The following is an 18052-nucleotide window of genomic DNA, read 5'->3' as shown; positions in this document are numbered from 1 at the left end:
CTGCAACACTATACCAGAAGTAAAACAGGATCTGGTTCTGTAACACACACTGGTCTGTCACAAGTGGGCCCCAAGAGCCAGGAGTTTCAGCAGTCCCTTTGGAAGTCTCACCCACTCTTGGTTTTACACAGCACAGGTCAAATCCCATCCGCTCCCCGACCACATACAGCCCCATTTTAATGCTTCCAATCCTACAGAAGTTCTGTCTGCAGAAACACCAGAACTGAGATGTCGGAAAATAATGGACAGACAACAGTAGAGTAACATTTTTGTAGGTTTAGTGTTTGCAATTTGTTTTACAGCTTATAATGAAATACTGTTAGAGATACTTTACATTCATATGTTTCAGGCAAAATACAATTTTAAAATCGTAAGGCACTTTAAGATGTCCTAAAACAAATGCTTATTTAAAAATTCAACAAGAGGGCTGGATGAGAACCCTTTCTACCCTTAGTGTTCTGGTCAGTAAATTATCAATTCTCTACTCAGGCAGGCAAGTGAAATAATCAATAGAAAGGTTTCCAAGACAGAGTTACTGCTGTATTAGTGTGCACTCTGGAGCAGTCTATTTCAAAGTGTCTTCAGTTGGGGAGAGAGGGCATGGTGTGAATAAGATGCATTAAAATAGTTCTTTGAACTGGGCAACAAAGATGCATTGCAAGGATTAAGTTTCATTACTTTCATTGGATTAAATTCCTTCCATTCATTATTGCCAACAAGAGTAAGGAACAAAAAGGAGCTGGTTCTCCCCTACCCTCCCCCCCAGTCCCATTATAATTCAACACAAGATTTCAAAGACTTAAAATGACCAGGAGAAGCCCATGAAAAACTGCATCTGGCCACTTCAGAGTATGTTTAAATATTCATTACTGACTTCCTCAGGTCTCACCTCTTATTAAAGAAAGAGAAACATAGAAGAATTGGCAACTGTCTAAGTTGCTTCCCATCAAATTGATATTTTGCTTCTTTTTAACATGACCCCACTGTTCCCATCAAGTACCTGCATTCAGAAACACACCAGCAGCTCTCCTTGGCAGAGGCATGGTGGGGCAGGGGATGAATGCAGGCAGGGCCCCAGGCCCAACGGGGAAGAAGCAATGAGCAACTTTGCTTAACACACTTGGGTCTCAGCTTAAAAACAGCTCAAAAGCTGGCCATGCTGGGTGGCTGTAGCTACAAAGGGACTGATACCCAAACACTGACTGAAGACTTCACTTGAAGATGCATCTGTAGGAGTTGAAATCTGCTAAAAACAGACAGAAAACAAACAGACAGTGGCAAAAACACTGCCTACTTCTCAGGACCCCTGAGAAGGGAATGATAGAAACTAGTGCCTATCATTAATCTGAGTATTTTCAAGTTGTGTCTTACCTATTTTTGCCCAGTACACTTTCGAGTCTTTGGGGGCTAACAATTGCTGAAAAACGACTCATGGGGATTCAATGTGTTAGGCACTACAATATACACCTGCATCCCTAGTCCTCTCAAAACTATGTCGGAGGGAAAAAACCTCAAACCCAACCAACCAGTAATTTGTTTTTCCTACAAGTTCTTGATTGTTTTAAATTCTGACTTACTTGAATTGCACTTTAAAGCCCAGCAGCAAAAAGAAAACTTGGTAGCTGTATTTAGGAATATATATATATATATAAATTTTTAAGAGTCAAGACATTTTATCAAGTCTAAAAATGCATAGATAGCAACTGCATAAGATGTCAAGTTTTGACCTGGCTACAGTGAAGAATCTGTGAAAAAAAAGATTACCCTAATAGACCATATAATATTTGGGCAGAAGTGGGATGCCTATTCAGTTAGGAAAGAAACTGCAGTTAAGGATCAAGCTAAATTAGAAACAGCCACCACTGGTCTGAACTCATCACACACAGAGGTGCTACTGTGCAAACAGGAACTCTGACGAAATCTAGCTTCGTGAAGTGAAAAAATGCATGACTTCAAGGCAGCTGCTGCTAAAGACAAGAAAGGAAGGTGGTACCTCATGGCCCTGAGCTCAAAAGATTGTGAGATCTCAACTTGTGTGGCTCACTTTTGCTGGCAGGAGAGTCAAGCTCTAGATCACTCAGTTGACTGCTATGGTTATACCAGCAGGCAAGTTAAAATTGTGGCTCTGGAATCATCTTACTGTCATTCAGCATTGGCGTGACTATGTTCACTTGGGACAGCAAGAGGCATCTGAAAGATGAGACAAACGAAACAGGCCACTCGCTGGTTATAATTTCACTAACAGCATGCAGTTGGTTTCTCACAAAACCTGTAGGTTCTTCTTCCAAAGCAAACCTCACAGAATTTGTTAAAATGACATCCAGTTGCTTGGCACATACACCTTATTGTGTCTTAAAAATACACTTTAATATAATTACTTGGAAAGGCATAGAGCACATGCGATTAATTCCCTGCAGATCTATGCACACAGGGAATCACATGTGCATGTAGGAACTAAGTTGCAATGATTAACAATGGACAGAGTACTATTTTACAACCAGGTAATGTCTTTCAAATTCCAGTTCTTTCCAAGGGAACCTGGGGAAATAAAGAGTGCTGTCAAGGAAATGCAAGGCAAGAAATTCAACCTGCACACCAAGACAGACCTTGTTCTTCAGGTCACATAAAAGGAAAAACTGTAGTCTCATTAAAAAAAAAATCACTAAAGTTAGTTATAAAGAGCAGAATTGTCAAAGTGCTTTAATACATAAAGTGTCAAACATAATTAAACAGGACCATTAATGCAGAGCTGCCATAAGATGTTCAAATGGGTACATGTGTTTTCTGAATGCAGGAGAGACACGTTTTTAAATTACCCTGTAGGGCTGGAGTGGGTTAAGAAAGTTTTTCTTGTTCATTTCAGCTTCTTAACATGATGGTTTTGCTCTGCTCATGCATTCAAAGGCACAGTTGGATTTACTCTATCAGAAACTGCATCAAAAGGACTGTCTACCATGAAATCTTAATAAAGGGGCAGCTCTCACTGAGTGAAACACACAATAGCCTCATAAAGTTGACTTACAGATACCCGTCAATTTGTAGTATTAATTTTATAAGGTATTTCTTGATGCTTAAAAATTCTGAGCTACTTTCTGCAGCTTGCCTTTAAACATAGTTTTAAGATAACTCAGTGTATTATTTGAACCATCAACAGAGTGCCAAAGCCATTGCAACAAGAGCAAATGCAAACAAATAAATATGGAAGACGTTTCAAAAGCACCTTGTGCAAGAAGCTCAGAAAACATGCCTTTGCCTCCCTACCAGCTTTTCCTCTCCTGTTAGGAATCAGGAAAAAAGACATTCAATCTCCACAGCACTTCTCTGTGTACTTTCAATTCACTGAGCTGCTGTGTACCTTAGGCAGGTGACCTTAAAGATGGAAAGTTTAAAGATGGAAAGTAACTCTACCAAGCACAGCAGAGCAAACTGCAGTGGGGAAATGTGGCTGTTTATAAACAAAAAATGTCAATCAAGACCTTTCCTGCAATTCACAGCTGTAAAAGCAGATTTGCTCCAAATCTGTGAGCTGAGACTCAAAAGCATAACACAGAGCATCACATCTGGTCCCTTGCACAGGCCACAAGTCTGAAGTAATACCGAGTATAACAGAACAACTTGTCTGTTTTCTGAAGGCACCATAAAGGCAGCAACACTTCAGGTGTAATGGGAAGAAGATGGAGGAGGAAAAATAACAAATACTCTTAGGAGACACTAAGAGCAGCTTAGTATGACAAGGGAGAAAAAAAAGGTGGCTCAGTTCTGTGATGGCTATAACATCTGTAACAGTACAGAGACCCTACACCTCTAGGCAAAGGAAGAGTAACCAGAGTCTGGAAAAACCTAGTCCTGAAAAAAAAAAAAAATTCAACTTTCATTTTTAGTGGATGGGTGTAAAATCTGTAACTGAGATCAAAGGAGACAGAAAGGAATCAAACTGCTATATAAAACACTGGGGTCCATACATACTCACATGGCATCATTAGCCTGTTTCTAATTTACCACAGTGTTAAAGGATCTGGACAGTCTCCTTTGCTCTGCAGGATGACTGAAGTCCAATCAAGTTTCATATATTAAAATCCTTCTGAATCCGCCAGTGAGAACAAATCCCTCTCCCAGCCTGTCTGAGGGAGGGGGGTGCCTCCCAGCCAGGAGACATTTCTAACAACCCCAGGCAACCTACAGGCAGCACGCTACCGAGTTAGATCTCCTAAGCAGCACTGCACCAAGCAAGCCTAGGCTTGCTAAGATGTTCTGGCCCTGCATGGACTTGAGGACAATTTCTCATGAGCCCTTCAGGCCAGTGGCTCATGCTTCACCATTCCATTATTGCTTTTCAAATCCATTTTCCTTCCCGTCTTCCCCTCTGGCTGCCCGTTATCCCAGAAGGACTTTCTGCATCCTGTGCGCAGCAACGCTGGCCTCATCCTCAGAGTCAGACTCGCTCTGGGAAGTGGAGCTCTGGGAGGCAGAGCTGAAGGGAGAGGAGCACTCTGGGGAGCACAGGTAGTGCATCAGCGGGAGCCGATACTTCCCACAGAAGTCAACGAACTTGATCTGTCTGACGCAGCTGTCAAAGTACACACCTGTGAGGGAGAGGTAACAGGAAAAACATGAGACCCTGAGCCCAGAGACCTGCAAACTCTGCAGGGCTCTTATGGCTGGAGCACATGCCTTGAATTAGGATTTAATTGGCACTGAACTGGATGCAGGAGCAAAGAGGTACTGGTGGAAGGGACCAGGATACCTATGAAAATGTGTAATTTCTTTTCTTAGTAAAGAACTCCTGTAAAACTGTATTTTTCTTTTTTTAGCAGTTATTTGGTAGGTGATTCAGAACAGCACACTCTTCACGTAAAGACACAGGGCAGTTACTTCCAAATAATGTGGAAATTTCTTCTAACCATTAGGGAGAAAACTTGGGCTGGGAATTTGCAAACTTCTTAAATGTCAAATGAATTAATGCACTGTATTTTCAAACTGGTAGAACCTCTTCTACCAGCTAGTAAAAATGCATTCACAAATAGACCTTCACAGCTCTACTTTTCTTCTGCTTGAGTGAAGTCACCACACTGAGCTTGGATGCTACTTTCCATGGCAACAGTCTTGCTGTAACGCACAATTATGTTCTCTTCCTGTCACAGCAAGTGATTTTAGACGCTGACATTTTCAGAAGTTTCCAGCAGTGTTTTAAGTCCTAGCTGGTCAGGAGTAAGCTTTTCTCCTGCAGTGCTAGAGCAGTGCTGCTGTACTGTACAAGTTCATAAGGCATAGTGAAAAAGCACAGAACCAATCCACTGTTATCCAAGCCGTGCAAAACTCTTAAAAAAAGAAACTTTTCTTTTCCTCCCAACAGAAGTCCCAGCCCTTCCATCTTTGCTTATGGAGCGTGCTTTGATACTGTCCTGTAAGAAGATAACATTATGACTGCAGGGTAGATACTAATTAATGATTTTTTTCCCCTTAATCTTCTAAAGGCTAAATGTGCAGATCATTTACTCTGGATAAAGATTAAGCATTGAGCCAAATTAAGCCCAAGCATTCCAGGCTGTTTTATTAAGTCCTCTCCTTCCAAGAACTACACGCTAGTGGTCCCAAGCTAGAACTAAACAAGTTGCTGTTGGTAACTGCTAAGCAATAGAGCCACTCTCCTCTCTTCCATCCAGAAATGATGCTCACCATTCAGCAAAAGTGTCTGCGAAAGTTCTCCTGTCCATTACTTGCTCTGAGCTATTTCAGGGCAAATGGATCAGAAACTTCAGACCATAAAACCATACTGGAGTGCTGGGATGAGCCACGAAGACTCTGACAGAAGTGCTGTCTTACATTCCCATGCAAATACAGTAAACCAGTACTACAACTCTGAATACTGTTCCTAAGGGAACAAGGCTCCTTAAAGACAAGTTTGCAGGAGACCTGGAGCCAGGGAAATACAGGCAGAATGTGGATGCAGTAAGTAACACTTTGAACCTGAGTGAGCTTATAAAGTCAGGGCAAGTCAGAGGGAAAGGAAACCATCAGGTAAGAGCAGGAAGCAGAGCTGCAGAGGTGAACTTACCCCCGCATTTAGGATTGGGACAGTTGCTGGCCAGGCTCAGGTACCGGACAAGACTCTCTGGGAGATCACTGGGAGTGTAGGGAATGTTGCGAGTTTTAACTGTGCGTCCAGCCAGTTCCTGAAGGCTCGGGGGATTGTAGGTCAGGTCACGCACAAACCGCACCACCAGCGGGTTCCCACGCAAGCTCAGCTCTTCGAGGTGGACCAGGTTAAGAATCTCTCGAGGAAGGTAAGTCAGCAGGTTATTGTGCAGGCTAAGGGAACGCAGGGAATGCAGCCTAAGGATGGAGATGGATACCTTGTCAAGATGTGCAAGCAAAATTGCCACACAACTGCATTATGCAGACCTAATTACTCTCCCCTCTCCCACCATCTTCTTTTTCTTTGGCTTTTCTCCCTTTTAAAGCATAAATTCATGCTAAAAGAGCTGCTCTTACTCCAGCACACACAGTGCATTAGAAAACTTGGCTCAGCACCGGAATACCTGCTAAAGAAACACAGTCTTAAACATGCTGCTGTCCCTCTCAGTATTCTCCACACACACCCCCAAAAAAGGTAGAACAAAAGTGTACAAACTGAGCTCTTTCAGGGGACATAACGTTTCCTTGTACCCAGTGCACGCATCAAGAACAGTCCCATGCAGTGCTCTGAATAAGTCACCTGCTCTGTCTCATGCATTAAAGATGATTGCTGGGAGGCAGCCAGCCCTGGAAAGCCCCATGTTTTCACTGCTTGCGCTATGACACCACCACCTCTGAGCAAGGTCAGGCCAGGCCAGCTACGGCACAGGGGACAAGCAATTTTTTCGCTTTTGGACGAGGCTCTCCTCTCTCAGGAAGCACAAAGCAATGCTCCAGCATGGCATCCAGGGCTGCTCCCAAACTTGTAAAAGTTACAAGACATTGTATATCAAGAATAATCCCACTACATCATCAAATTCCAACTCGGAGAACTCCATGCTGCCATTCAGTTGTTTTTAGGTTACAGCTACACCTCCCATCTTCATTTCCCATCTTAGGCTACACATACAGAGCTGCAGCATCCTCTTTCCCCCATTATGAACAGATAAAGCACTAATCTAGCCCCTAGAACTATGCCGTAGGATTAAATGAAGACTCAGAGATCCTAAAGTAAGGAATGCCAAGGGAGCACAGGGGACGGTACAACATAAAAGTACAGAAGGGTTTGGGGTGAAGGGCAAAACAGATCAAGCATTCATTACTAATAAAACAGTACCACTCTTACTTCTTAAGGCAGCAATTTATCTTTTCTGAGTTGCCCAGGTTCTTTTCAGGACCCTCTATACAAATCTATTAATTCACTGTAAGTTGCAATCCCAGTGAGTTTTTTAAACCCTTTGAAAGAGTTTTTTGACCCTTTGATAGAGTTTACCAGATCATATATTCATGGTTTGCCTGCAGTGCACCATGCCAGGGATGTTCTTTTTCAAGTCTAGTCACATTAACAAACTGAAGGACAAATAGGTCCTCCCAGGTGCTTTCATCCACGCACAGAGAAAAAGTTCAAAGAGTTAATTACAGCTAGTGGCCAATGACAGCAAATACTCACTGTGCCAGCTGAGGTGGAATGCTCTGGATCTTGTTGTCACACAGAACTAGATACCTCAGAGAAGGCAGTTTTGCTAATTCAGGTGGAATTGCTGTAATGAAATTCCCTCCAAGGTATAGAAACTCTAAACTGAAAAACAGAAGAGAAAACAGTGCATTATTTCATTAATTTCAAGTTTCCTTTAACACCTAGGTTTTCACATCTCTGCACTTCTTAAAGGAAGCTGACAGATGACTACCTATGAGATAATTTGCTGAGAGAAAGAAAAAAAAAGCTGAGTTGCACATCAAAATTACAACAGAGCTGATGTTTCACAATACATAATGTTGAGATTTTACCTCCAGACTCCCGCAGTCACCCTTACACCTGCAGGTAGGCACCAGACAACTGTGTATTCCTACACCAACCCCTTATGCAAAGCTTGTGCTCCTATTTCCAAGGAAGAGCAGCCTGCACACACAGGGTTTGCAGCCCCGACACAGATCCTGCTGCAGCCAGTGGGAGCTCTCTGTTTTGGTAGGAGCAAAGCATGAGTGCAGTGTCTCTCCCTGGAAATCCTGGCCCTGCCCCAGCACTAGTTGCTCTTTGTGGAATCATTTGACTCCTCGGTGACTAACTGGAACCTTTCAGCATTACTCAGAGGCAGCCGGTCCCACTTTGATACAATTCACATACCAATACCACAGCTGCAACAGCACAGAGTGCACCTAAGTCACACAAGAACATGCATGCAATTTCTCAGAGATTGATTTCACTACACTGAAGTCATGAAGCTCAAAGCTAACAGAAACCATAGCTGGGCTTCACTGCAGTTTGGGCCTAAATCAAAGAATCACTGGATGTCCTGTGAAAACGCAGTGGATGGGAGACATGAATGGAGAGAGGCACTAAACCCCTTCTGCCAGGTGGAGCAGCCAGTATTTGCTGTGCATCTCTGCCCTTCTAGGAAGAAAAATTGGCAAGCATTTCTCTTTGACATAATAGCTTCAAATCCCCATTCCACGGACTCAAGTAGCTTTCTTTCCCTGTTCTCGGATGTTGTCTGAAAGAGGAGCAAAGGCAGGCTCAGTGTGGGTACTTCTTGCTAATCACAGTCCAGCCAAGATTTCTTCCGTATTTGAAAAAGGTGGATCCCATAGTCCTGGTTCAGTATCTCCAGTACACACTCAGGTTGCCTAACTACAATGCACCTTGGCCTTCTCTGATCCAAGCATTGCCCACGGGCCAGGGAAAGTGAACACATCAGGCTCCATCTTTAAGTAGAGGTTATAACTTCCCTGGAGTAGGAGACACCTTCACCTCACCCCAGCAACTGAGAAATGCTATGGATACAACTGGCACAGAAACACAGGAACAGAGCACCCAAGGGACACTGTGGTCGACCCAGACAAGGTCTGAGCCCTGAAACCCTGTGCCACAGCATATGTGGAGCGCAGAGGAGCTCCTCCCTGAGACTTCCCCTGGGATGGAGCAGGAGAACAGGAGAGAGAGTCTGTTTCGCTCAGTTCTTGCAAGAAACTTGAACCCCAGAGATCCAATGACAGCATCTGCTTGGGCTAGAGAGGCCACTACTGCAGCACAAAGGTGCACATGCCCAACAGTGAAGGACAGAATGACAGACCTTTGCAACACACCAGGAGATGCTTGCAGGGCTCAGCTTCCCCCGGATTCCCTTATATTTTTGGAGTATGTCAAAGGCAAGCTAAATAATTGACATTTGATAAAGTGGATACAAAATTAGGCCTTAAACTGAATTTGATTATATGGAAGGCAGTAACTACAGACCAAGTGGGACAGCACAGTTGGAGATTACTCTGAATGTGAAAGAAAGTACACGGGGAAAAACCGTCACCAATCGCCCCTGCTCCAAAGTAACCTCTCTTCTACTCAGACAACCTGTAGGTGAGGAGTGGGGGTAGGAGGAAGAGTGCTGTGCAGAGACCATGTCAAGGAGAGATTATTTTTAATTAACTTTTGATCCCCTAACAAAGCCCTGAGTTTTAACCAAAATTCCTCCTTCGAACCTCCATTGTTTCCCAATGTGGATTTAGGCTGCTTTGGCTCTCACTAGGGACTTTACTGCTGAGTATACAATTCCTAGGCATATTTTAACTCCATACCATTGCTGGAGCCCACACCAAAAACTGTTGGGCAAGAGAATTCTAGCAATGTGGATTTCAATATTTAAACAAGGTTTACATGCATACAGGTTTGCACTTCCTAGGAAAAGTGAATAATTAACTCCTCATCCTTTGTGTTTGAGGACACTAATGCCTGTAAAGTGACATGGCATAAAACCACATCCTACCAGGGAAAGAGAGGATGGCACAAATTATATAGTAAAAATATTTAGGAAATTCATTTCAAGGCATAAAACACATATGTTTCAAGAGTAGCCTACTGTACAAACTAAGTGTGCAAAACCACTGCCTACAAACTTCTTACAGCTTCAAATCTGTTCTTTGTAAAGTCTGTAATGAGAACACTCAGTCATACCGCACAGGATACAAAGATCTAACATCAGAATACAAACTGTCTCTAACTAAAAACCCACTAAATAAAGTAACTTCTTCATTGGCAACAAAATACTTCTTAAAAAATGTTTTCTTTTCACTCATCTTCTGAATCACTGTTTTGGGGTCAGTAGACTAAAAACTCATGGGGCCCGGTCTGCTACAGCAAATTCAGAATTTCCACATCAACTTATGGTATTAATTAGATGATTAATTTATTAAAAAACCACAGGGAGGAGGTTTTGAAATGACAAAGAAACTTACTTAAAACATAGAAAAGATATTCTTACAGTTTCCATTGAAACACCACTCAGCAGGAAAACAAAATCCGTAACTCCCATCCCTCAAAGTACAATTTGCTAGGAAGAAGGATCTAGCCTAGTCTTGGCTAAGCAAGGTGAAGGAATCAACAACAGCCATTTCTGCATCAAATTAAAATGTCAAGATTTGTCTGAGCAAAGCTAATAATGACACAGGAAAGGATTTTCAAGAGACACAACCCTTTTATCAAGAGCACTGACCAGAGAACTGGGAATGCAGTTTGCTCCCAGCTCATCTGCTCCTGGCCTGATTTTCATGTCACACTAAGCCTGTACTAGAGGCCAAGGTGATGCTGGCTCTTGAGTTGCACTACTCAGGGCAGGGCAGTTCGCTGCTTGGTAAGACAAGCAAAAGCACTGCTCAGCTCTGCCCTCTTCACACAAGAGCCTGCACTAAGTCAATCCACAACATTCATCACAGGTTTTTGCAGGAAGACCACAGCAGAGATGGCACTGAGCTTAGTGAATGCTTCTAACTAACCTTTCACACTTAGACCTAGTTCTTCTGACAATCATTAATCTGTACAGTCATTTTGATAGATCAGCTAAGGTCTTGTGAGCTGCTGTGTACACAGACGTAGAACTGGATTTTTTTCTGCACTTTCAAAAGTCCAGAATCTTCAAAAAGCCAGAGATCAACTATCATCAAACAAACATAAGATGAGTTCCAATTTTTGAAGCTAGAATGAATGATGTACTTCCAACTTGCCACACAGACTCTGGGCTGAATGAGTTTCAAGAAGGGACAAACACTAACAAAATCAACCTCAACAGAATCTGAAAAAAGACCCAACAAGCATGTGACAGAGTAACTAATGAGGGTTGACACTTTCTCTCCTGCCTTTAAGCAATGTTGACAAATACGCTAATAAAAGGCCAGAGTCCCTTTCAGCCTCACACCCAGCAGCCCCCTGCTCAGCACAGCCAGTCCTAATTGCTGCCAAGCACAAGCCAGCACGCTGAGCCCATCATGTGGTGCTCCTCTCTAGCAGCGTATTTCACACCACTGGGCTGTAAGGCGGCAATGAAAATACTTTTACCTACTAGGAAAGGAGTGGAGAAATGCTAAAAAAACTATGATCAATTCAGGGAGTGGCAGCAAAGTTTAACGTGCAAAGAGACTGTACCTTCTTGCTTATGTCCTTGATGTTTTCAGGTCATCATATACCACAAATCAAATCCAAAAGCCCCCAAACACTCAGTAAATAAGAAGAGCCACTCTGAGCACTAGAGGTATTTTTTAATACCCTATCAATTACTACAGCACTCCCATAGTCATGTTTCAAGGGGATAATGTCTTCAGGCAGAAGAGATACTCAAATTTTCAATCCACCCTGTTTCCCCACAGATGCTTCTTCAGATAAAATTTAACAGCTGACATCAAACAGATGCATCTAAATAGGTAATCTAAAAAAAACCAAGCCAACAATGTTGCCTGAAATAGCTCCGGGTCTTTTTAAGATAAACTTTTTAGCAAGAAATTTCCAGGGCAGTTTTGAGGCTCATGCAAGGGAGGAATTTCAAAGCAGCCCACAATACACTCCTGTTAACCCTGTTCTACGATTTGCTAATTCCTGAGAGAACTGCATAGCCTTTGCTGACACGCAAATTTAAGATCAAACGGTCGTCTGAACACTATTTGCAAAACGTTTGAAGAGGGGAAGAAGAAGGGAGACAGCAAGCAGATTTCCTAATGCTGTATCTTTATCAAAGCTCTGCTTGCCCTTTTTCCCACACTAACAGCCGTTCTGTAAGCGTACGCTTGTCTAACATGCTTAATACTACCCACGAATGAAAGCAAACGCTCTGGGTTTCAATGCATATAAGCCTTTACACAAACCTTGGATGAATCCAGTTAGGCGTCTGAGGTCTTTGATCCCAGCCCTCACACAACTGGGCTTTATTAGAGGAATAGCAGCAAGAAGGAAAGGAGCATGCACGGGTCTTTTCCAAGCTCTGCCTGCTCCCCAGTGCTTGACGGAGCATCAGAGTATTCACTAGGAGAGTATGACTAAACTCAAAATTCCCATGGGAGATTCAAAGTATCGGCTGTGTTTCACTAAGCCCTTGCGAATTATTCATTTTACAGGACACTTGCAGGACATTTCCCCAGGCCTGCACACTGATTAGGGCAATCCTTGCACTCTTAAGCCAAAAGCCACAGCTGCACCATGAAGATCAGAGCTATGTTTTACCAGATTTGCCGCACAAATTTTGTGCCAGGATGGGGACAAGTAGATGGCCACGTTTCTAGCTCACCAGCTGTAACACACATTGCCCCACACTGCATCCCCAGTTGGATCAGCAGCGGAAGCACATGCAGAACCGATGCAGCAGTGGGATCTCTATGCAGATCACAGTTCAGGAGCTGCTGAGGGCTGTGAATTGAGACTGAGAGAGAGTGACTGACCGTAACATCTCCCACTGAAAACACAGCAAGGTCAGCAGGGAGAACTACAGAGAAGATAACACTTGGGTCTGCCTATGCTGAGTTCGTATTTTATCTGGCAACAAACAGGAAAGCAATGCAAGGAAGGTTGCTCTCACACATCTGGTGCATTCACCACTCTCAGTTCACAGCAAGAGCCACTGCTCAGGTCTTGCACTGTACTGACACACCAGCTGTCAGGAACTGGGGATGCTGGGCATACAGAAGGACCTGGCACAGCTTCAACACGATCAAGAAAAAGCCCTCAGCAGGGGCAACACCTACATTTCTCAGAAATACATGAGGCTATTGCTGGGCACCCTCGATGCCTACACTGAAACATGGAGGAAAGAGCACTGAATTTTCCTAATGGAAAACATGAAGCATGAAAGGCTATTCATCCCTGGTGCCAGCTTGCTATGATCAGCATCATCCTACTGCCATCACCAGAGCAATTATGATCATACATTTATGAAGCCACGCAAAGGAAGCTTCAAGCATACAGGCAGGCCTTCCACAACAGCCTAGGAGATAACCAACAATCAGGAACACAGCACTCACTGTCCACGCAGGATCTTGCACTGCACACGAAACATTTGTGTGGGCGAGGACGGGGCAGATGGCTGAAGCCGGAATGAGTAAGACACGACAGCAGCAGGACTGGCTGTGGTTCTTATCACCGGGTTCATTAACTTGCCAAGTCACCATGAACATGCCAGGGAGAAGTTTCTGCACAATACGCCTAACCCAAATACAGCTGCAAAGTGGTGGATTTATTATCTTCCTGTGAGTAACAACACATGGCACACACCTTCCATTCCAGGACCTTTGCATTCATAGTCACCAGCACATTCCCTCTCCTTTGGCAGGTCAGACCCATCAGCTTTTTATACTTTCAACTTTATCACATACACAGACTCCTTATCTGCCATATTCCTGGCCTTCATTAAAACTGACACGCTGCCCCTTCAAAAACTAAGAGTGCAGAGGAAAGACACAAAGCTTAGTTATCAAGAGTATTTTAAAAAAACATCTCATCACAGCTCAGCCATTCCTTGGAAATCTAAGAAGCATTTCTAGATTTCTGCAACTCCAGTCTGCTCTATCATCAGTGACTGGAGCAAATGGGAAGCCACCAGGGTCACAGGAAGAGGAGAACTGCTGGCCTCAGGAACTCTAATAGCAGCAGGAGGAACTTGATCAGTAAGAGTGCTGCCTGCATTCCCTTGTGGTCTCACAGCCCCTAAGATAAAAGAAAAATTTACGAGAAGTTGCACATGGAAAAAGGCTCAAGGTCTTGGCTTGTCAGCAAGACTGGCATTTGCAGATTGAGCTGGGAGGTTAACAGAAGCCACAGCACCAGGTCCCATGTCCAACTTCCAGAGCTCAGAAACTAACAGAGGTCTCCATGTTGCTGTGCTGTAACAGCTGGCTCTGCTCTGTCCTTGCTCAGGCTCATTTGACCCCTTCCACAACAAGCACACTCACACTGAGGACACTCTTGTCAGCAGGTAGGAGCAGAGTCTGGCAGCAGTTTCTCTCCAGAATGTACTTTCTATGTTTTTGGCAAGGGTCATTGGTTATCTGGGTCCCAATGAACAGATTCAGGATTCCCTCTGGAGGAACAACACATTATAAAGTGTTGTTTTCTCCAAGCGCTGGCAAAGCCGTGTGCGGCTCCCTTTTGTTACCCAAGCAGTCCCAGATACAGAAGTCACTGATGGCAGAGTGGTAAAGAAGCTGACAATCCTGGTGGGGCACAGATTTGCTATCTTGAGCTAAAGTTCAATTATATTATGTTGACATGTTAGCAGAAGTTCAACGAGGTAGCAGTGGTGACGTGGGCAGCAGACAGAAGCCGTGTCTAAGCGTAACTCTTCCATCTGACATGTCACTTTGCAATGATAAATGGACAGTTCAATAGCTTTGTCTGCATTTGCTCTCTCTGAATTCTTGTTCTGGGGGTTTGAGCATGACCAGCCCAAGAAGAGCTGCAGGACAGGACAACAAGGAGCCCTGCTTCAGGGCAGGTCAGAGGAACAAAGAGTGGCAGAGGTGCAGCGTGGAGCACAGGTCACAGCCTGCTGGGGCACCGCGCGCGGTGCTACACAGCCCAGTACCTTCCTGGGGACATCAGGGCTGAGCTTTGCTTTCTTGGGGGAAGAAAAAGAAAGAGAGAGAAAAAATCACAGCCACAGACTGAGACCACGTAAACAGCAGCAGGGAGCCTCTGACTCAGAGGTGGGAGCAACAATCAGATCCCAACTACATCCTGGATGCTACCAGACATGCTACGGAGACAATGTGGATCATCTTCCTCACACAGCTGCCCTCCTCCATTGGCCTCCTCTCCCATGCCTCATTTCCTTTTTCATCCCTGAAGCATCTGTTTCCAGACAGAGAAAAAGCTGAGCTTCCTCTTCCTCATGACAGCCGCAACCCAGGATGTATCACAAGTCTGTCAAGAAGAATATGGGCATTGTCCATCACTCAAAATGTCTCACGGCATCTCTCAGTCCAGAGAGCGTAACCTAGAATTGCTCCAAATCCTTAACAGGTGCATGTTATGCTACCTGGACAAAAGCCACAAACCCAATTGTATTATACTGCAGCAGACAAAAGCATTTCCCAACAGCACTCAAGCAGTTCTGGCACCTCCCACCAACGCCCATGAGAGACATCACACAGAACATCCTATGCTTCCACTGGATGCAGCTCTGCTGAGCCATCAGAGTGAATCCAGGTATTTAGGGTCAAGGGTGCTGGAATTTGCATAAGAGAAGCTGCCTCTGGCAAGTCACTTGGCAAAGAGCCGGAGCAAACAAAGTTCAGATCCAAAGTCTTAGCAGAGAGCTGCACAGAGGTCAGTCCGAGGCTTGGGGATCCAGCAGAACACACTGAGCTGCCTGTGTCACTTAAGCCACGACAAGCATCCGGCTTGCCCAGGAGGACAGCAGGCTTCAGGAGTACCCAGCCCAGGCCAGCGCAGGCAGCCAATACCCAGTGCTGGCTAAGGCCTGTTCCCACCCCACCACTGTTCCTAATTGCTGTGATTCAGCCATAAGTTTCTGTATGGCCGGCCTGCAGTGGCTGATACAGCCCCAGAGCCAGATGTACCACTGCACCCAAGCACAGCATGGGGCTCCGTGCTCCAGGTCTGTCAGTATCTGTCAGATCTACACGAGTCCATGGGCTGAGAGAAACACCACAAAACCCCACCCATGACAGCAAGACCCCAGCGAGACTGCACCTGTATCGGGAGAAAGGCCCTGTTGTTTGCGCAAGTCACAAACACATCTTTATTCTCCTGAGCAACCCATCATGCAGCCACGAACTGCATGACACATGGGGTTTATCTCACTGTCACCCAGAGAGGTGCATGAGAGCCTTCCACATGCCAACACTCACACCAACCACACCATCACCAGGAGAGCTCCCCTGCAGCGCAGGGACTGGGCAGTTCCAAGAGTCACCCAGTTTGTGAGCACAGAAGGCCCATCATCACCTGAAGAATACACAGCATCAGTTGGGTTGGAAAGGACCACAGCAGGTCTTCTGTTCCAACCTCCCTGCTCACACAGGGTCATCCTAAAGCACACGGCACAGGATTGTGTCCACTGGAATATCACCAGTGAGGGAGAATCCACAATCTCTCTGTTCCAGTGCTCGGTCACCCCCACAGTAAGGAAGTTATTCCTCACGTTCAGGAGGAACTTCCTGTGCATCATTTTCTGCATCTTGTCCTATTGCTTGGCACCACCAAGAAGAGCCTGCCTCCATCCTCAACACCTACCCTTTAGATACTTATATATATATATATATATATATATATATATATGAGGTAAAGAACGTCCTGGAGTTTTGGTAACTCAGCGTGATGAAGAGGAAGAGCCACGTTAGCGGCAGCAGTGCTTGGAGACACCTGACGCTGGAGAGAACTGACCCCCCGGAGGGGGAGCGTGGCAGAAAACCCGGCCGGGCTTGCCGAGGCTGTCCCTGTTCCCGCGGGGCCCGTCCCTCACCTTTGGAGCTCCTGGATGTCGGGCGGGATGCCGTGGAGCCGGTTGCCGCCGAGGCTGAGGCTGCGCAGCCCGCGGAGCTGCAGCAGCGCGGGCGGCACCTCGGCGAAGCGGTTCCCGCTGAGGTTGAGGACGCGGAGGGAGCGGGCGAGCGGCGCCTGCCCCAGCCCCTTGGGCAGCGAGCCGGGCCCGCCAAGCCGGTTGTTCTTGGCCAGCAACGTGTGGAGGCACGGCAAGGACAGCAGCTCCGTGCCCATCTCCGCCAGCCCCGTCCCGCTCACGTCCAGCACCTCCAGCGCCGGGAACCACTGCGACAGCCCGGCAGGCAGCGGGCCCAACAGCCGCCGCGGCGACAGCACCAGCCGCCGCGCCTCCGCGCTGCGCCGCGCCGACAGCTCCGCCGCCAGCGCCTGCTCGGGCTCCGGCTCGGGCTCGGGCTCTGGATCTGGCTCGGGCTCCGACTCCGGCTCCGGCTCCATCTCCAGCGCTAGCTCCGGTCCCGGCTCCAGCTCAGGGCCCTCCCCGCCCGCCGCCGCCATCCCGCCCGCACCGACCGACGGCCCCGCGCGTCACCCCGGGGCTTCCGCGCCTCACCCCGCCCCGGCCCGCCCCGGAACCTGCATATCCCCACCGCCCTCCGCGGCCCCCCCGCGTCATGCTCGATCCCGGGCGCGCCGCAGCGGGGCGAGCGCTCCTCATGCAGGTTGCGGGGCGCCCGGGGGTGGGCGGCGGAGGGAGAGGGAGCGTTCGGCGGCCCCGGAACGAGCACGGGAGGGCGATGCGCAGGAGGTGCGGGACGCGGCCCCGTGGCGGGGGCTGCCCTGAGGCGCGGCTGCCCCGGCCTCGCCACTCGCCCCCGGGTACCGCCACAGCCCGCAGCGGCCTGCCGGCTAGAAATGCCAGCTGCTCCCTGCCAAGTGTTTTACACCGAGCTCGGGACACCGGAACTGCCAACTGGAAACTTAAACCATACCCTTCCCTCTGCCCCTTTTGGTCATCCTCGGAGCCCGAAGGAGAGGTGCTGCCTGAACCCGTGTGCCCCATGGCCTCTCCGCTGTGGCTGCTGGCGGCGGAGCCTGGCCCAGTATCCCTGGGCAGCGGGTGTTTTGTCCAAGGGTTGATCTGCTTTGGTCCCTCCAGAACAGGGA

At 46.6% G+C, this 18052-nt stretch overlaps 1 protein-coding gene across 1 annotated transcript; it reads right to left on the bottom strand.

Annotated features, from left to right (window-relative positions):
• Positions 1 to 261: 261 nt before the first annotated feature.
• On the bottom strand, positions 262 to 17479 carry LRRC58 (leucine rich repeat containing 58). Its single transcript, XM_042031721.1, has 4 exons — positions 16908 to 17479; positions 7625 to 7753; positions 6056 to 6333; positions 262 to 4583 (listed from the first exon to the last, which is right to left on the bottom strand). Exons 1-4 carry the CDS (start codon positions 17441 to 17443, stop codon positions 4375 to 4377), a joined length of 1152 nt encoding a protein of 383 aa, XP_041887655.1. The 5' UTR covers positions 17444 to 17479; the 3' UTR covers positions 262 to 4374.
• Positions 17480 to 18052: the final 573 nt, after the last annotated feature.

The sequence above is a fragment of the Corvus kubaryi genome, unplaced genomic scaffold (assembly GCF_017639235.1).
Source record: "Corvus kubaryi isolate FWS band 111438036 unplaced genomic scaffold, C.kubaryi_AGA036_p1.0 37341, whole genome shotgun sequence".
Classification (NCBI taxonomy): Eukaryota; Metazoa; Chordata; class Aves; order Passeriformes; family Corvidae; genus Corvus; species Corvus kubaryi.
Note: the sequence above shows the minus strand (reverse complement) of the source record. Positions and strands in the feature narration are given on the sequence as shown.